This window comes from Callithrix jacchus, chromosome 6 (genome assembly GCF_049354715.1).
Source record: "Callithrix jacchus isolate 240 chromosome 6, calJac240_pri, whole genome shotgun sequence".
NCBI classification, from domain to species: domain Eukaryota; kingdom Metazoa; phylum Chordata; class Mammalia; order Primates; family Cebidae; genus Callithrix; species Callithrix jacchus.
Genome location: NC_133507.1, coordinates 128,214,370 through 128,229,584, shown reverse-complemented (window position 1 = coordinate 128,229,584; position 15,215 = coordinate 128,214,370). Strand labels below are relative to the sequence as shown.

At 39.7% G+C, this 15,215-nt stretch overlaps 1 protein-coding gene across 2 annotated transcripts in view; it reads right to left on the bottom strand.

Annotated features, from left to right (window-relative positions):
* Window positions 1-4,906: 4,906 nt before the first annotated feature.
* The window catches only part of FASTKD2 (FAST kinase domains 2), a 32,674-nt gene continuing 22,365 nt past the window's right edge, over window positions 4,907-15,215 (bottom strand). For both annotated transcript variants that reach the window (XM_002749706.8, XM_035305455.3), the window contains 5 exons: window positions 11,698-11,864; window positions 10,474-10,692; window positions 9,394-9,478; window positions 7,625-7,739; window positions 4,907-6,641 (listed from right to left, as the gene is read on the bottom strand). In XM_002749706.8, the coding sequence (XP_002749752.2) occupies window positions 6,525-6,641; window positions 7,625-7,739; window positions 9,394-9,478; window positions 10,474-10,692; window positions 11,698-11,864 (703 nt within the window). In that variant the 3' untranslated portion in view covers window positions 4,907-6,524. The remainder of the gene's footprint in view (window positions 6,642-7,624; window positions 7,740-9,393; window positions 9,479-10,473; window positions 10,693-11,697; window positions 11,865-15,215) is intronic.

Here is a 15,215-nt window from a genome sequence, read left to right as displayed (position 1 = left end):
AGCAGAACATTCAAATAAATCTTGTCATTCAGAGAAGTCACTTTGAAGCCTATTCTGTCATGCCAATAGCTAATGCTCATAACAATTGAGTCTCTGCTATAGGAACTGCCTTCAGAGCTATCTATGAGCTGCACAACCTAATCTTATTACCTTAGAAGCATATTATATGTTTAAAAATATGGTGTATATACCATTGGAGGACTAAAGGATGTGCCATCCCAAAATTTGCCAAATTGGTATGTTGATTATTTCAAATGGAAAACATTGGAGAAATATTAGTTTCAGAAAGGAAGAGCTAATCTCCCTCTTCCTGTATGGAGCAAGAGATAAAGAATTCTCTGGGAGGGATACTCTTCTAAGGCCCTGAGATTTATCCATACCAGGGTGAGAAAGTAGCCCTTTTATCACCAGAGACTTGGGAGACTACCATGAATCCAAATAAACAAACTTACAAAAAAAAATAACCTTTATCTTCCACGTGCTTTACAGTCCCTCATACATCTCCTAGTGACTCCCCTGGAAAATTTACTGTCCTAGCCAGATTTTCTTTCTCCTGTTGTTTCTTCTCAAATTTCTCGGTCTTTTTCTAAAAAAGTGTAAGAACATCTTACTTTGGCCACTTCTTCAGCCTTCACTCTCTTGTGAAGATCCCCATGTACATGCAAAACTAGTAACATTTATATACTTTTCTCTTGTTAATCTGTCTGCTGTCAATTTGGCTTCTAGATCCAGCTGACGAGCCCACTAAGAGCTAACTGAAGTGTTGGAGGTGATCTCTGGTTCCCCAATATCATGCTGTCAAGCAGTTTAATCTCCCAGGTCCCTCCTCTGTAAATTTCAATTCAGTATCGCTGGGACAGACCCTGCAGTTTGTGGTTTTGTCAAGTACACGTGAGTGTAATCACCAGGAAGCCTGAGAAACACTGATGCAATGATACAAGCATGAGCTCTGGGGTCAGAAGGACTTGGGTGTAGATCTGGCTCTGCCTTTTTCTAGTTGTACACCCCTAGGAAAGGCACTTAAAGCCCTGAATATCAGTTTCTTCATCTATAAAATGAATATTAGTAATTATTAATAACCTCCAAGCAGGCATGTGGTGAAGACTGAATAATATAACGTGTGAAATGTTAGCACAGTGCTTGGCACATGGTAGGCACTTAATACATGGTCATTAATATTGTTAGTCACCCACTCTGCTGAATGAATCTGCCCTATGTTACTTTTTGTTATTTCTAAAAATTAAATCCACAGTGAAAGGATATGAGGATACATAAAAACACAATCATAACATATATTATACTTCATTAAAAAGTAAACAACTAAAGATCCTTAGGAGAAATGACAGATGACAGATAACTAGATAGATAAACTTTAGGATAAGAAAATGTTCTACAAATGAAAACCAAACACTTTAACACTCAGGAGAACAACAAGTGTCTAGAAATACACACACACACACACACACACACACACTGATACAAAAGGTGGAAACAACCCAATAGTCCATCAGCAGATAAACAAAATGTGGTATGTATATACAATCGAATATAATTCCAACTCTAAAAGGAAGGAAATTTTTTTTCTTTGAGACAGGGTATCACTTTGTTCCCAGGCTGGAGTGCAGTGGCATGATCGTGGTTCACTGCAGCCTCATTCTCCTGGGCTCATGTCTTTTTAATTTTATTGTAGAGATGGAGGTCTTACGATGTTACCCAGGCTGGTCTTCATCTCCCCACCTCAAGTCATCCTTCCATCTTGGCCTCCCAAAGTGCCTGGGCGAAGGAAATACTGGCATATGCCACGACATGGATGAACCAGAAAACATTATGCTAAGTGAAAGAAGCCAGTCAGTAAAGGATAATACTGAGCAATTCCACTCTGTAAGGTGTCTGGAGTAGGAAAATTCATAGAGACAGAAAGTAAATTGTGGTGGCCAGGCACTGGGAGAAAGGGGAAATAGGAGTTCTTGTTTAATGTGTACAGTGTTTCCATTTTGCAAGTTGAAAAGACTCTGGAGATGGATGGTAGCAATTGTCACACAACAATGTGAATGTACTCACTGCCACTGAACTGTCCACTTAAAAATGGTTAAGATGACAAAGATTATGTTGTATATTTTGTCACAATTTTTTAAAAAATTTAAGAAAATCACGATATCAAAATCACAGTTAAATATGAGTTTCAGAAATATCTTGCTTGGTTTGTGTTGCTATAAAGAGCCCCATGTGAGTGACATACTTCTGAGGAAGTGTACAGAGTACGTCCTTTGGAAAAATGAGCGAGTAAATTCACAAGTATTTTTACATCTGCATTCTCAAAAAATTTAACCGCACTGCCTTGGCTGCCTGTTTTTCTTTCAAGCTATTCATTTACAAAATCACTCAAGAAATGTTACTGAGCTAAATAGGACGCTATGACTGGAAAACCTGTACTGCCTTAACCCTGGCCTGGAGGGTGCTTTGAAAAATGACTCCGGCTTATGGAGTACTCTAAGGAAAATACTGAGCGGTGTTACCATCCTCTCTTAAAGCACTGTGGTTGTGCAGAGCTCTGCCCTGGGGTAGCTGGGTAAAGAGCAGGTGCATCCGAGGCTTGGCTTGTGGACTGGATGATGTGGAACCCCCATTACAACAGCCTGCACTAGAACAGGAGCAGTGGCCATGGGGGGAACATCATCTGAACCCAAGCTGGTGAAAGGGGCTCTGCCCCTCTGTTTCATTAACCTTTGATTGATTTTCTTCAACACTAGGCTTTCTTCAGGACAAAGGCTGGGCATGGTGTCTCATGCCTGTAATTCTAGCACTTTGGGAGGCTGAGGCAGGTGGATTGCCTGAGCTCAGGAGTTCGAGACCTGCCTGAGGAATACAGGGAAACCACATCTCTACTAAAAATACAAAAAATTAGCTGGGTGTGACAGTGTCTATAATCCCAGCTACTTGGGAGGCTGAGACAGGAGAATCGCTTGAATGTGGGAGGCAGAGGTTGCAGTGAGCTGAGATTGCCCCACTGCACTCCAGCCTGGGCGACAGAGCAAGACTCCATTTCAAAAAAGAAAAAAAAAAGGTTTTCTTCATAGCAGCAGTATTTTTCTGATGAGTATAAGCAACATCTGAGCACTTCAAAGGTTCTCAAATAGCATTGGCTCTAATTTAACTTAAAAGTTACAAGAGGAAAACCCCATTTATATATTTAATACATTTCATGTATTTCTTCTATTATGCATTTTTTAAGCAAAAAGGAAGGAAGGGAGGGAGGGAGGGAGGGAGGGAGGGAGGGAAAGGAAAAGTATTGCCTGAAATAATTGGGTGAAAGTTTGATGCTATCTTCTTCAGGATTATGAGGCCCCTGTTGTGAAGAGACTGCCTGAGAGGAGCCTGGAAGAGTTGTAGTGAAAGCATGGGGAAGTGTGGTGAAAACTGGGTGCAAGGAGAACAAGTAGAAAACAAAGGCAGGTGGGTTGGCTTCTCCCTTCCTCTGCCTGGGAAGCTTTATTGCTGCCTAGAGAAACCTGCTCAGGGTGAGGTCACATGTAAAACCAGCCAGCAGTATACACAGGTGTTCCTAGTGGGTCTTAGTAACATTATATGTCTGTAACGCTGAGTGAAATTGTTTTCAATTTTTTTTTTCTTTTTCTTTTTTGAGACAGGGTGTCACTCTGTTGCCCAGGTTGGAGTGCAGTGGCATAATCTTGGCCCACTGCAGCTTTGACCTCCTGGGCTCAAGCAATCTCCCCACCCCAGCTTTCTGAGTAGTTGAGACCACAGGTGCATGCCACCCCACCCAGCTAATTTTTGTATTTTTTGTAGAGGGGGGTTTTGCCATATTACCAGACTGGTCTCGAACTCCTGGGCTCAAGCAATCCTCCTGCCTCGGCCTCTCAAAGTGCTGAGATTATAGGTGTGAGACATTGTGCCCAGACCTAAGGGAAATTCTTAAAAAGCAAAATTCAGAAACTTTTAAAGAAAAGTATCCAATTTGTTTTACTCTATAACATATATATGTGCATATATTGTAGTATCAGGATTTACTTCCTGATAACAGAAACCACTGTAACCTAGCTTAGACACAACGTGCTTCTGTTAGTTTATGGCCATGCACAGACGCTTCCCACTTACAAGATGAATGGAAGGGCAGAAGGAGCAGCTTTTAGTCGGACTTCCAGGAATGACTCTCAGGACACCATCACGGAACTGGCTGTCCAGAAGAGATACTACTAACTCTGCTTACAGACTGGAAGCTGGAATGTCAGAAGATGCTGCCTACTTGCTAGCTCCAGAGCCACATTACCTTAACTACAACCCCCACCAGCAAAATAGAGGCTCCTTGTCCTGCCACACCACACCTGGGGGCCTCTGCTGTTGCTATTCTAGAAAAATCCAAGTTCTGTTGGCTGTTTGTTGACAGAAACATTATCTCCATCTCATTTGGCCTTCCCAATTTCAAGTAGGTACATCTGCAAGGAGGAAACCAAGTCACATTTGGAATTCAAGCTGAGAGACTCAACTTTTTTGGACCCAGAGTGAGTCACAGCATACCTGTGTGCACAAATGGGTTACAAGTATGTTAAGAGATAGCCATCTTCTGTCTTCTGGGCAGCCAAAGCCCTTCTGGTCAGCAAGCTCCACACCTAGGTCTCCCTAGAAGGTAGCCCAAACAGGTTAGTCTGATAGCCACTCTCAGGCCCTATGAATAAAGAGTAGGAGAGAGAGCCGATTTGAGAAATGCCAGCTCCTTGTAGGTACAGTTTCCTGTACCTACAGGAAACTGATAGAGATTTCCCAAATCTCTATCTTACAGAAGCTTCTATTTGCTTAGAGATGTCCAAGACATTTGTAGGGTGACTACTCTCACAACACATAACGTTCTATAAATGGAATGTCAAACTGAAAATTACTACCCCAAAAGTGGTTGTAAGTATTCATAAATTTATTTGTCAAATCCATTGAATAGGAGTCCTAATTAGTCACTAGAAACTGATGCACACTTAACATTTAAAGAAAAAAAACACTTAGTTTCTTTAATAACAGAGTATTTTCATCTTGTTCTGAAGCTTGTAAGGTTAAATCACTTGGCCAAGTACACAAACCTAGAGGATGTCCAATCTGGAATCTGAACCTTCAGGGACCTTCTGGGACACAAGCTGAAGAGCAGGGAAGGATGAAATGATGTGGAAATCAATGGCATAGCTGAGACTTAGGGAAAGGAAAATTCTTTCAGCCTTACCTTCCTCATCCATAAAATGAAGGAAGTAACATTAAATAATCACTAAATTTCCTTTCAGCTATAACTTCTTCTAAATGCAAGCTGAGTAAATTGATACAAACTGGCAGCTGTTGTCAGATTGCTAGTTTTTGTATTTTCTTATCAGCCCATGTCAGCTCACATTCAAACTCTAGCCCTCCCCTACTCCGTGTAGTCTTGGGCAAATAACCTATCCTGATTTTAGAGATGAGGAAATGAAGACCCAGAGAGAATCATAATAGCAGCTACACGTCAAAGGGTTAAGATCACGAAAGGACAGCACACAAATGAATAAGTGCCCAGCACATACTAAGATGTCTAGTAATTCCAAGCCTGTGTACTTGGGGGTAGAATAACACCGACTTGCATGGAACCCCTGCTATAAGTTCCACAAGAGACCATGCCTATTCATCACTATATCCCCAGCAAGTCAAATACCAGGTAGACAGGTATACTGAACAAAATAGTTGAACTTGGACAAATATTTGAACAAAGAATGAACAAAAATAATTGAAAAAATAGTCCTCAGGTCTGATTCACAATTCAGCTCTATATTTAATTTAAAAGACTTCATGAATTGTGGGAGGGGTAAGGGGGAAAAAAGGAAGAGAAAGGAAGGACCCCAAAACAGCAAGACTTTAGGGTATTAACAACTCATGGCCTGTCGGTGTTAAAAAATTTTGGACTCCTTGCCATCTACATATTATCTCATCTGTGATTCTCTTATAACCCATGAAAGATCTATACCTGCAGTGCTTATCACAAATGCAAATGCCATCCTCACCCATTTTCAACAGGCCACCTCACTAATTCTTACACACTTGACAATGTTAGAACCTGGTCCAATTATCATCTGGCCAATGCTTGAAAATGATTTAAAGGCATAACCCCAAGTCTTAGAACAGCTTATAGCAGTATAAATATTCAGATTTCAAACACAAAGACTACCCACGTCAACCTGCCTGTGACCCCTCACAACTGAGAAACCAGTTTTTAATAGATCAAAGATGAAAAGGTGAAATGCACAGCTCACAAATTTCTCAACTCTCTGGGCACCAGAGGGAATAGGTGTGGCTAGTAAAATAACCCTTCTGGAATTTTCGCAGCATATTTTAAAATGGCAGTAACATTTCTTCCATTCTTAAAATTAATTTTAATAGTGCACTAACATTTTTTTGTCTTAGCGAGCAGATAGGTTAATTCCATTGACAACTGGAGAGTGGCCTTTATTAATTTTTACAAATGCATGTCTCCTAATACAAAAAGGTTGATTCTCATTTTATTATGTGCTTTGCAAATTTACAGCAGCGGCAGGAAGAGCTTCTACTGAATAGATTTTGGTCTTCAAAAATGTGACTGCATCTTCCATCTCTAGTTTGTCCATCTCCCAGTTATTGACCTTACCAAAGAAAGAGGAAAATAATCAGTTTGTGAGACGATGATAATGTGCTAGTTCAGAGATCCAGACATAGTAAAGTAACATGAGGACAACAGCTTTTTGAAAGCAAATGTTACCTTATAACTACTCACATTTTAAAGACATAAGACTATGTTTTAGGGTTGAAAAAAGCTCTGTGAAAATTATAAAAATTTTAAAAGGTCCTCTAAATGGTGCAAAAAGTACTTTCTTAAGAAAAACCTTCCTTAGAATATATATAATCATAATATAAAAAACAAAGTCTTAAGTAGTAGCCCACTAAGAAAAAGGGGTCATCTTAATCTCAATAGTCCACACGTAATCCATTTCAAGATACTAAAGCATAATAATAGAAGATTTGGAATGTTTACATCTCACATTACGTGCAGGACCAAATGAGTGGCATCTAGATAGATCCCAGAGCAACATAGATATAAATGTATTTGTAAGGTTTCTGCTACCTAGAAACATCTGAAGAGGCTGTTCAAGAGACGCTGTGGTGCACAAAATCAAACTGAGCACAAGAGAAAAGAGGAAGACCCATCCTCCTAAAACCATTCAGCCTTTTTGGCAACAAACATCCTATAACATCTTCACACAGGCCATGAAAACAAAGCTTTAACATCTTTCCTTTCCTCGTTCAAGATAATCTAGAAATTAAACATGGTTTTGTGCATCTTAAATACAAAAATATATTATTTGCATTCTTCCTCTTAGCAAAAAAGGATTAAAGTGGACCTAAACAACATTTGTAAAAGCTCTAGTAAGTAACAGTAATCAGCTGAGCAGAACCCAAATCGTGTACTAGGAATGTTCTTTTTCAAAGAAAACAGTAACTAGAGCACTTATTCCAGTAATGCTGACAATTCCTCTAGGCCTAGTAACCAGTCTCAGCCACAAGATTCTTGGCAGCTGGGAGAATGTACATCAGTAATAAAGAATATTTCATCTGTATTTTTTCTTACCAAGATCACACGAAAACCCATTGCATTCAAATGCCGCATTTTCATAGCAAGGAATCCTCTGGGATGGGTTGAACCCAAACAATAAGCAGATTTAGGAACACACAGCACAGCTACTCTGAAAACAATAACAAACAAAACAAGAACAGTTATGATATTACCATTGACAGCCTCGCTGCATCCCTGTTCTCTGGAGATTTCCAAGTTGAGCCCTCCACTGACCACAGTCCTCAGTATTCCTAACTGTCTTAGTCCCTCACTTCTTTTACTCAGCCTCTGCAGATATTCCACTATACAAGGCTACTTTAAAAACCAAAAATATACAACACTGCACACAGTTACCTCTCAGTTCCCTTTAAGGATGGCTACATCTTTGAAGAGGAAAATTGTCAGACATGAGAGCACTAATTTTAAGGGTTTTCTGTGCACTGCTGATTTCTGATTTGAGTGTAATTATTTATTCTACCAGTGGAAGTAATGATATAAATAATACCAAATAGTGAAAGCTCTTCTTGCATATATTATCTCCCAGAGAAAGCACCATTTAAAACACAGAACCAGGAGTTTAAGTAGAAGGAAGAAAACACCAAGAGAAAGGCAAGGCAAGATTGTCAAAAAGATAAAACCTGTAAATATAGCAAAAATGTGGAAGGTGTAATTTGTGTTTTCATTGTTTCTAGCACTTTGGAAATACTAAGTTCACTAGGAGAAAAAAAGAAAAAAACCAGACATTTATATCCGTACTGCCTTCTATACTCTGGCTAAGATAAATTTTATATTTTTAAAGGAATGCTCAGATTCTTCACATCTCATGACTTTATACTAAGAACAACTATGTTGTTATTTTATTATGTCAGAATAGCGGAGTACCTGAAAAAGAAAAATGATCATTGAATGGGGTCAGAGAGAAAGCCTTTTCTGAGGGGAGATGGGTAACATTGATAGGAAAGACAGCGGTTGAAAAGATGGCCACGAAATAAGCTAGATGCATTCAGAAAGAGGTGAAAGTCACAGAACTGTGTGAATGAAGAGGGATGGGCAGATAAGAGTTTGGATGCTCTTTTCTGCATCTTTCTATCATATTTATGTGTGTGTGTCTAGTGGAGTAACAGGAGATATAAGCTCCTTGGGGTCAGGATCCATGTAGCAGAGCCTTTCCATAAAGGCTAACTGGCCCATGGGTGTGTGCAATGATGGCATAATCTTATGCATCTACTGAAGAGGCAGAATGTTCTCTCATGGTATAGCATCATATTTCTCCCCAGAGATACTCTATCTGTAATGTGTGAGCCAAGGAGACAACTTATGATTGGCTTCAGTGAGCTCTGACCCATACAAACAGTTTAATTAAAAAAACTACAGTTTCTCTACCTCTGGAAGAGTCTTGGTGGTAGAGCAAAATAGTTATCGAGCATTTGATTTTTGTAGAAGCCTCAAGTCTTTATTCGTTATGATCACTATCATAGTATCTTGTCCAAAGTTTACACTGAACTGATAGTTTCAATTATATTGTTTTATTGAACTGTAGCTTCAAAACCTAGTTTAAAAAAAATGTTTATTTCACTAAATGGCCCAACTGCAGTCCATTGTATTCAACCATAATGCCCACATTTACATCTAAGGAGTACACTGTTGGATGAGAAGTCTCTTGCTGCGCTGCAGGCTCCATACAAATATCAAGTCTTAGCTTTACTACTGCTGTTTAATATGAAGTCTTTTAGAATTAGAATTTAAGTTCAGAAAGCCCAGCAAATGAAATATATGTAAGTAACCTTTGAATATCTGTAACAGAAGTTGCATCCACATCAGAAAGTGAAAGCACTTGATTCCTGTTAGTGTCCATTCTGATTTCAAAATCTGAAAGGAAAGAATTTATATTAATTTTTCAAACACTGCTCCAAATGACTTTCTTTTTCGTTTTCTTTTTTTTTTTGAGACGGAGTTTCGCTCTCGTTACCCAGGCTGGAGTGCAATGGCGTGATCTCGGCTCACCGCAACCTCCGCCTCCTGGGTTCAGGCAATTCTCCTGCCTCAGCCTCCCGAGTAGCTGGGATTACAGGTATGTGCCACCATGCCCAGCTAATTTTTTGTATTTTTAGTAGAGACGGGGTTTCACCATGTTGACCAGGATGGTCTCGATCTCTTGACCTCGTGATCCACCCACCTCGGCCTCCCAAAGTGCTGGGATTACAGGCTTGAGCCACCGCGCCCAGCCCAGGACTTTCTTTTTCTTTTTTTTTCTTTCTATTTTTTTTTTTTTTTTGAGATGGGGTATCACTCTGTCATTGAGGCTGGAGTACAGTAGTGAGATCTTGGCTCACTGTAGTAACTTCCCAGATTCAAGCGATCCTCCCACCCCAGTCTCCTGAGTAGCTGGAACTATAGACATATACCATCACACTCATTTAATTTTTGTATTTTTTTTTTCGTAGAGATGGGGTTTTGCCACGTTGGCCAGGCTGGTCTCAAACTCCTGAGCTCCAGTGATCCACCTGCCTTAGACTCCTCACACATGCTGGGATTACAGGCATGTGCCACCATGCCCAGCCCCACGTGATTTTCTGTTTTAAAATATTTAATAGTACTATGAATAATGATAATAGCAGTAGCTAAAATATACTGAGAGCTAACTATGTGTCAGATACTAGTTAGCTAGTATTCAATTTTAGTAGAGACGGGGTTATTAATAAATGTGTAGAATTCAATTTATTGGTTATGAGGCAAGAATCAGGCTAATTTCAGAGGCAATGCTGCACTACACTGAACTGCTGCCACAATTACCTAATTTTTTTGTCAGAAAAAAGGGAAATAAATACAATAAAATGAAGGGAAATAATAATAATGTCCCATACCAATATGATAATTGTGTGGCAAGTACACATTTTTTGAGAAGTGTCCTTCACCTCCCAGAAGGCTGCTCAGCACCTCTGTCACCTTTGTGTTTGGAAGTGACGGTGGCTCCTGTGGAAGCTGTGGGAGTGATAAGTCTATGTCATTGTGATAAACAGTATCATCAAGTTTTAGACAAGTATCCAAAATATGCAGCTTGTGGACATTCTTCCCCATGTCATCTAAAATAGGAAGAAAATATATCATTAAGAAACAAATGCAACATTAAAAAACCATATTAATATATGTTTAGTAATCTATATAAAATAATAAATATATATATGAATACACCTGTATTTCTAATTATCTCCTTATCACAAGGACTTTCTCTGTGTCTCCCTGCTTTCCATAGTGTCTAAACCAAAGCCCTGCACCTGATAAGGTCTTGAGGCTTCAGGGGTCATTTAGTCTAAACTTCTCATTTTCCAGATAAGGAAATGCCTAGGAATGCTAAAAAGCCTCATAATTAAGGCAAACTTGGAAGTCGAATCCAGGTTTTCTGGGTTCAAGGCTGTTTGTCCAGTATTACACTTTGCCTGAAAAATTAGCATGTGGTATTGACTGATTCCTCACAACTCAACTCTGGGATTTTATAACATTGTTTTTTAAAAGAAATTTTGAACTACTCTATTCTCAGATACATCATCAAATTTTGTACATCTACCTGGGTATTGCTTTGCATTGTTTAATATTAAAGACTAAAAGGCAACAGTTAATTTGGTTCCAAGAACCAAAATGAACTAATCAGTTTGGTGGCTATTTGGTTTCTTCATCTAACAGATGTGCCCTCATCACAGGCCAAGAGTGATTGATCAAGTGTTTACAGCTGTAAAAGTTGACTTAGGTTGGCTTCAAACGTGATAAGTAAGGATTAGGAATTACAAACAGGTCTGATCAAAGCAGGAATAACAACCTGAACATTTCGCCTTGTATAGATGGATACAGTGTACATAAAAGGAATAATAATGATGCATTCCTTTTTTTCAACATGTAGGCTTGTCATCAAAGGGTCCGCAGGTTTGCTGCTTTGAAAGACTATCCTTTGACTTCACCATTAACAGCCTTTTCCACAGTAACACCTATTCTGCAAATTTCAACTAATGCTGCTCCAACTAAGTCCCCATTCAGACTCATGTGGTAGCTAGTTAGTGCCTTATTTTGGTCACAATTGTGCAGTGATATCCTACCTGATGTCAGCAGCTCACTGATGACGTTTTTTTGGAGAAGACAATTAACAGGAGCCAGAGGAAAGTAATTCATTAAGCAAAATGAATACACTGCATCCAGTAAGTTTTTAGAAGAAATACAGTGAAGATAACCAGTCAGAGCACTAGCCATAACTTCTAGGAACTGTCTGTGGAACAAAGAAAAGTCAGTTTCCCAATATATACAGAAGGCCATTATCTTTAAGGATTTCAAAGAAAAAAGATAAGAAAATTGGGCTTGCAAATAAATGTCCACACATTGTTCTGGACAGTTGGTTATCTCATAAGTGTATGCATTCAATAAATGTTGGCTATTGCTACATGTCTTGCACGGGACAAACATTTTATATACTTTAACTTATTTAACTCACACTAAAAAACTCTATGAGGTATTACTACTATTCTCTTCATATTTTAAAAAATGAGTAAATGGCTTAGAGAAGTGGAATAACTTGTCTAAGAACATACAGATAAGGAAAAGCAAAGATAATTTTAGAAAACAAGTTGTCAGGCTCAAGACCTTTTAATAAGTATGCTAAATTTTCTATAACGCCTGGACCACAATGAATTAAAATTACCGAGCTATCAACACTACGGGTTAAAAGAACTGCAAGCCTGATTCTACCACTCAGAGCTAATGTTACACAGTGTAACAGTGTGGTTAAGTACAAATGAAGACAGAAAAGATCAAAATCAGGTGCAGTCACTTGCCCAGAGTGACACCGCTAATAAAGGATAGATATCCTTTGAACACACGTCAATCTGACTCTCGGGGCATATGATACATGTGGTTATATAAGCAAAGAAATACATGCAAAGTACTGTGATCTCACAGAGGAAAGAAAACAAATAGCAGCTTTCGGGAGAAGGAGAATTCACATGAGTAGGAAACATGGAATAGAGGAAGATCATTTGAACAGAGCCTGAAAGTGCATGCTACTTGCCTGATAGTGAATACCTAGTCAGATGAAGGTACAGAGGAGTGATTCTTAACAGTGAGGCAAATATGCCTGGATACAAGCCCTTATTAACAATGAGCCTGAAATCAACTGAGAGGTCCATGGGTAGGAGCAGAGGGTTGGGGAGGATGAGGGGCTGTGATAAGGCCAGGAAAACTATAGGAATTATGATGAAATGGGAGGAATGTAATGGATCATACAGACAACAGCAAGGCAGCACTTCTGAAACTGGTAACTGATTGCTTTTGAAACATGCAGTAGGATGCAGGGGCAGGGGGTGCTGTGGACAAGGAAGTTGGGAGCTTGGGTAGTGATCCCCTCTATGGTCTTCTTTGGACTCACTCCTCACCCTGTAACTCATGCTTCAGCAGCCCAAACTGTGTGAGTTCCCTGCACATGCTCTGCTGTTTCTTTCTTCTGGGCCTTGCATATAGAGGGCCTTTCACTTGGAATGTTCTTTCCTGCTTATCTTTCCATGGTCAACCCCCATCTCTCCATCTTTTAAGATCAGTTCAGACACCATCTCCTCTAGGCAACAGTGCCTGATATCCCCTGACCCTCCTCTTCACCAGGCTAGCATCCTGACATATCCCTCCTCTATTTCCAAATATCCTAGATGATATGGTTTGACTGTGTCCCCACCCAAATCTCATCTTGAATCTCATTTTATTATTTTGAATTATAGGTCCCATAATTCCCTTGTGTTGCGGCAGGGACCCAGTGGGAGATAACTGAATCATGGGGGTGGTTTCCCCCATACTCTTCTTGTGGTAGTGAATAGGTCTCACGAGATCTGATGGTTTTATGAGGGAAACCCCTTCACTTGGCTCTCACTCTCCTCCTGTCTGCTGCCCTGCAAGAAGTGCCTTTCACCTTCCACCATGATTGTGGGGCCTCCCCAGCCATGCGGAACTGTGAGTCCATTAAACCTCTTTCTTTTGTAAATTGCCCCATCTCAGGTATGTCTTTATCAGCTGTATGAAAATGGACTAATACACCATATCACTTGAATTTTCATGCTATATTTAATGACCAATTTATGTATCTACCTTACCCATTACACAGAATCCTTGGCAAAAAGGACTGTCTTATTCATCTTTCTCCTAAGTGTCCAGGTGCTTGGTAAATGGTGACTAAATGAACAAATCAACTTAGATGAGTAAGATAGAAGGAGGAACTTGTCATTAAAAAAGGATGAGTCAAGAAAAATGAGCTGACTTCCAGAATTACTGAACTTGAGATACTTCTGGGATGTACGGTGACCATATGCAACCCACAGAGACTCTACTCTGGAGTTCTGGAACACACTAATGACCACAGATGCAAATGTGGGATTATCCACAAGGGGTAAATATAGGTCAAGGAGAGAAGAAACCAAAGGACCAAAACGACAGAGTCCAAATGTTAAATGTTTCTTCCTTGGGTTTCAAACCCAGTAAGGTACTCTGGATTTAACATAGTCTCTCCTCCATGGGCCATCATAAATGAAATAATGATTAATGTATAACATGTGGATATACAATATGCTAAACCAGATTTCCTACCACTCTCCTATCTAGTCCATCTCTTCTAGTCAACTCTCTTCCCAAATGCTTTGAGTTATTCGGCTTCCAAAACCTTTGCCACTCCAGCCTAGGTTGTCATCTTCCTTTCTCCTTCCTCCATAAAGCACTTACTTGGTGCCTACCATGCCTTGCCTTCCTCTGGATATACAAGAGTTGTTTTCATAAATGGTCTAGGAAGAACAGGGAATACAAACCTTTTTGTAGTCCTCAAAATACCAAATTTAGGCAACTGTACATTCATGGGCATTCAGGAAGCGGTGACTAACTAATCTTACTATACCTGCCATATTGCCCCTGTTTCTCCTTTGGAGAAATGTTGAGGTGTGAAGCTTCAAATTAGATAAGGGCTTCTCAATCTCAGCACTACTGACATCTGGGGCTGGATAATTCCTTATTGTGAGGGGCTATCTCATGCATAGAACGAGAGGATGTTAGCAGCACCCCTGGCCTCTATCCACTAGAGGCCAGTAGCACACAGCCCCCTCCTGTTGTGGCAACTAAAAACCATCTCCATACATTGCCAAATGTTCCCTGGGAGGCAAAAATCATCCCTGTTTGAGAACCACTATGCTAAATGAAAGCAGAACAGACAGACAAAAAGACAACATTCAGGATTCTCCTCCTGTACTAACTCTACTACTGCCATTTTATTAACTGTCTCAACCTTTGTTATCCCCCTTCTATTTCCAACATAATAATTTTGTTGGAACAAGTTATCATTCAGGCTGCCTAGACTCACCTGAAAAACTCTTACCCACCCAGTGCTTATTCTCTCAATCCCACTGGGGCTGTTTCTGGAGTTTTAATTGCCACTTAGCTTGATATTACTTGTCTAGAAAGTACAGGACGTCAATGGGAGCCAGCCTCAGAAGGAAATCAAGTCAGGGGAGTAAAGGAAGGTTGAATTTGGGGGATATTTTTCAACCTTTATTTATTTATTTATTCATTCATTCATCCATTCATTCAAACTTTATTG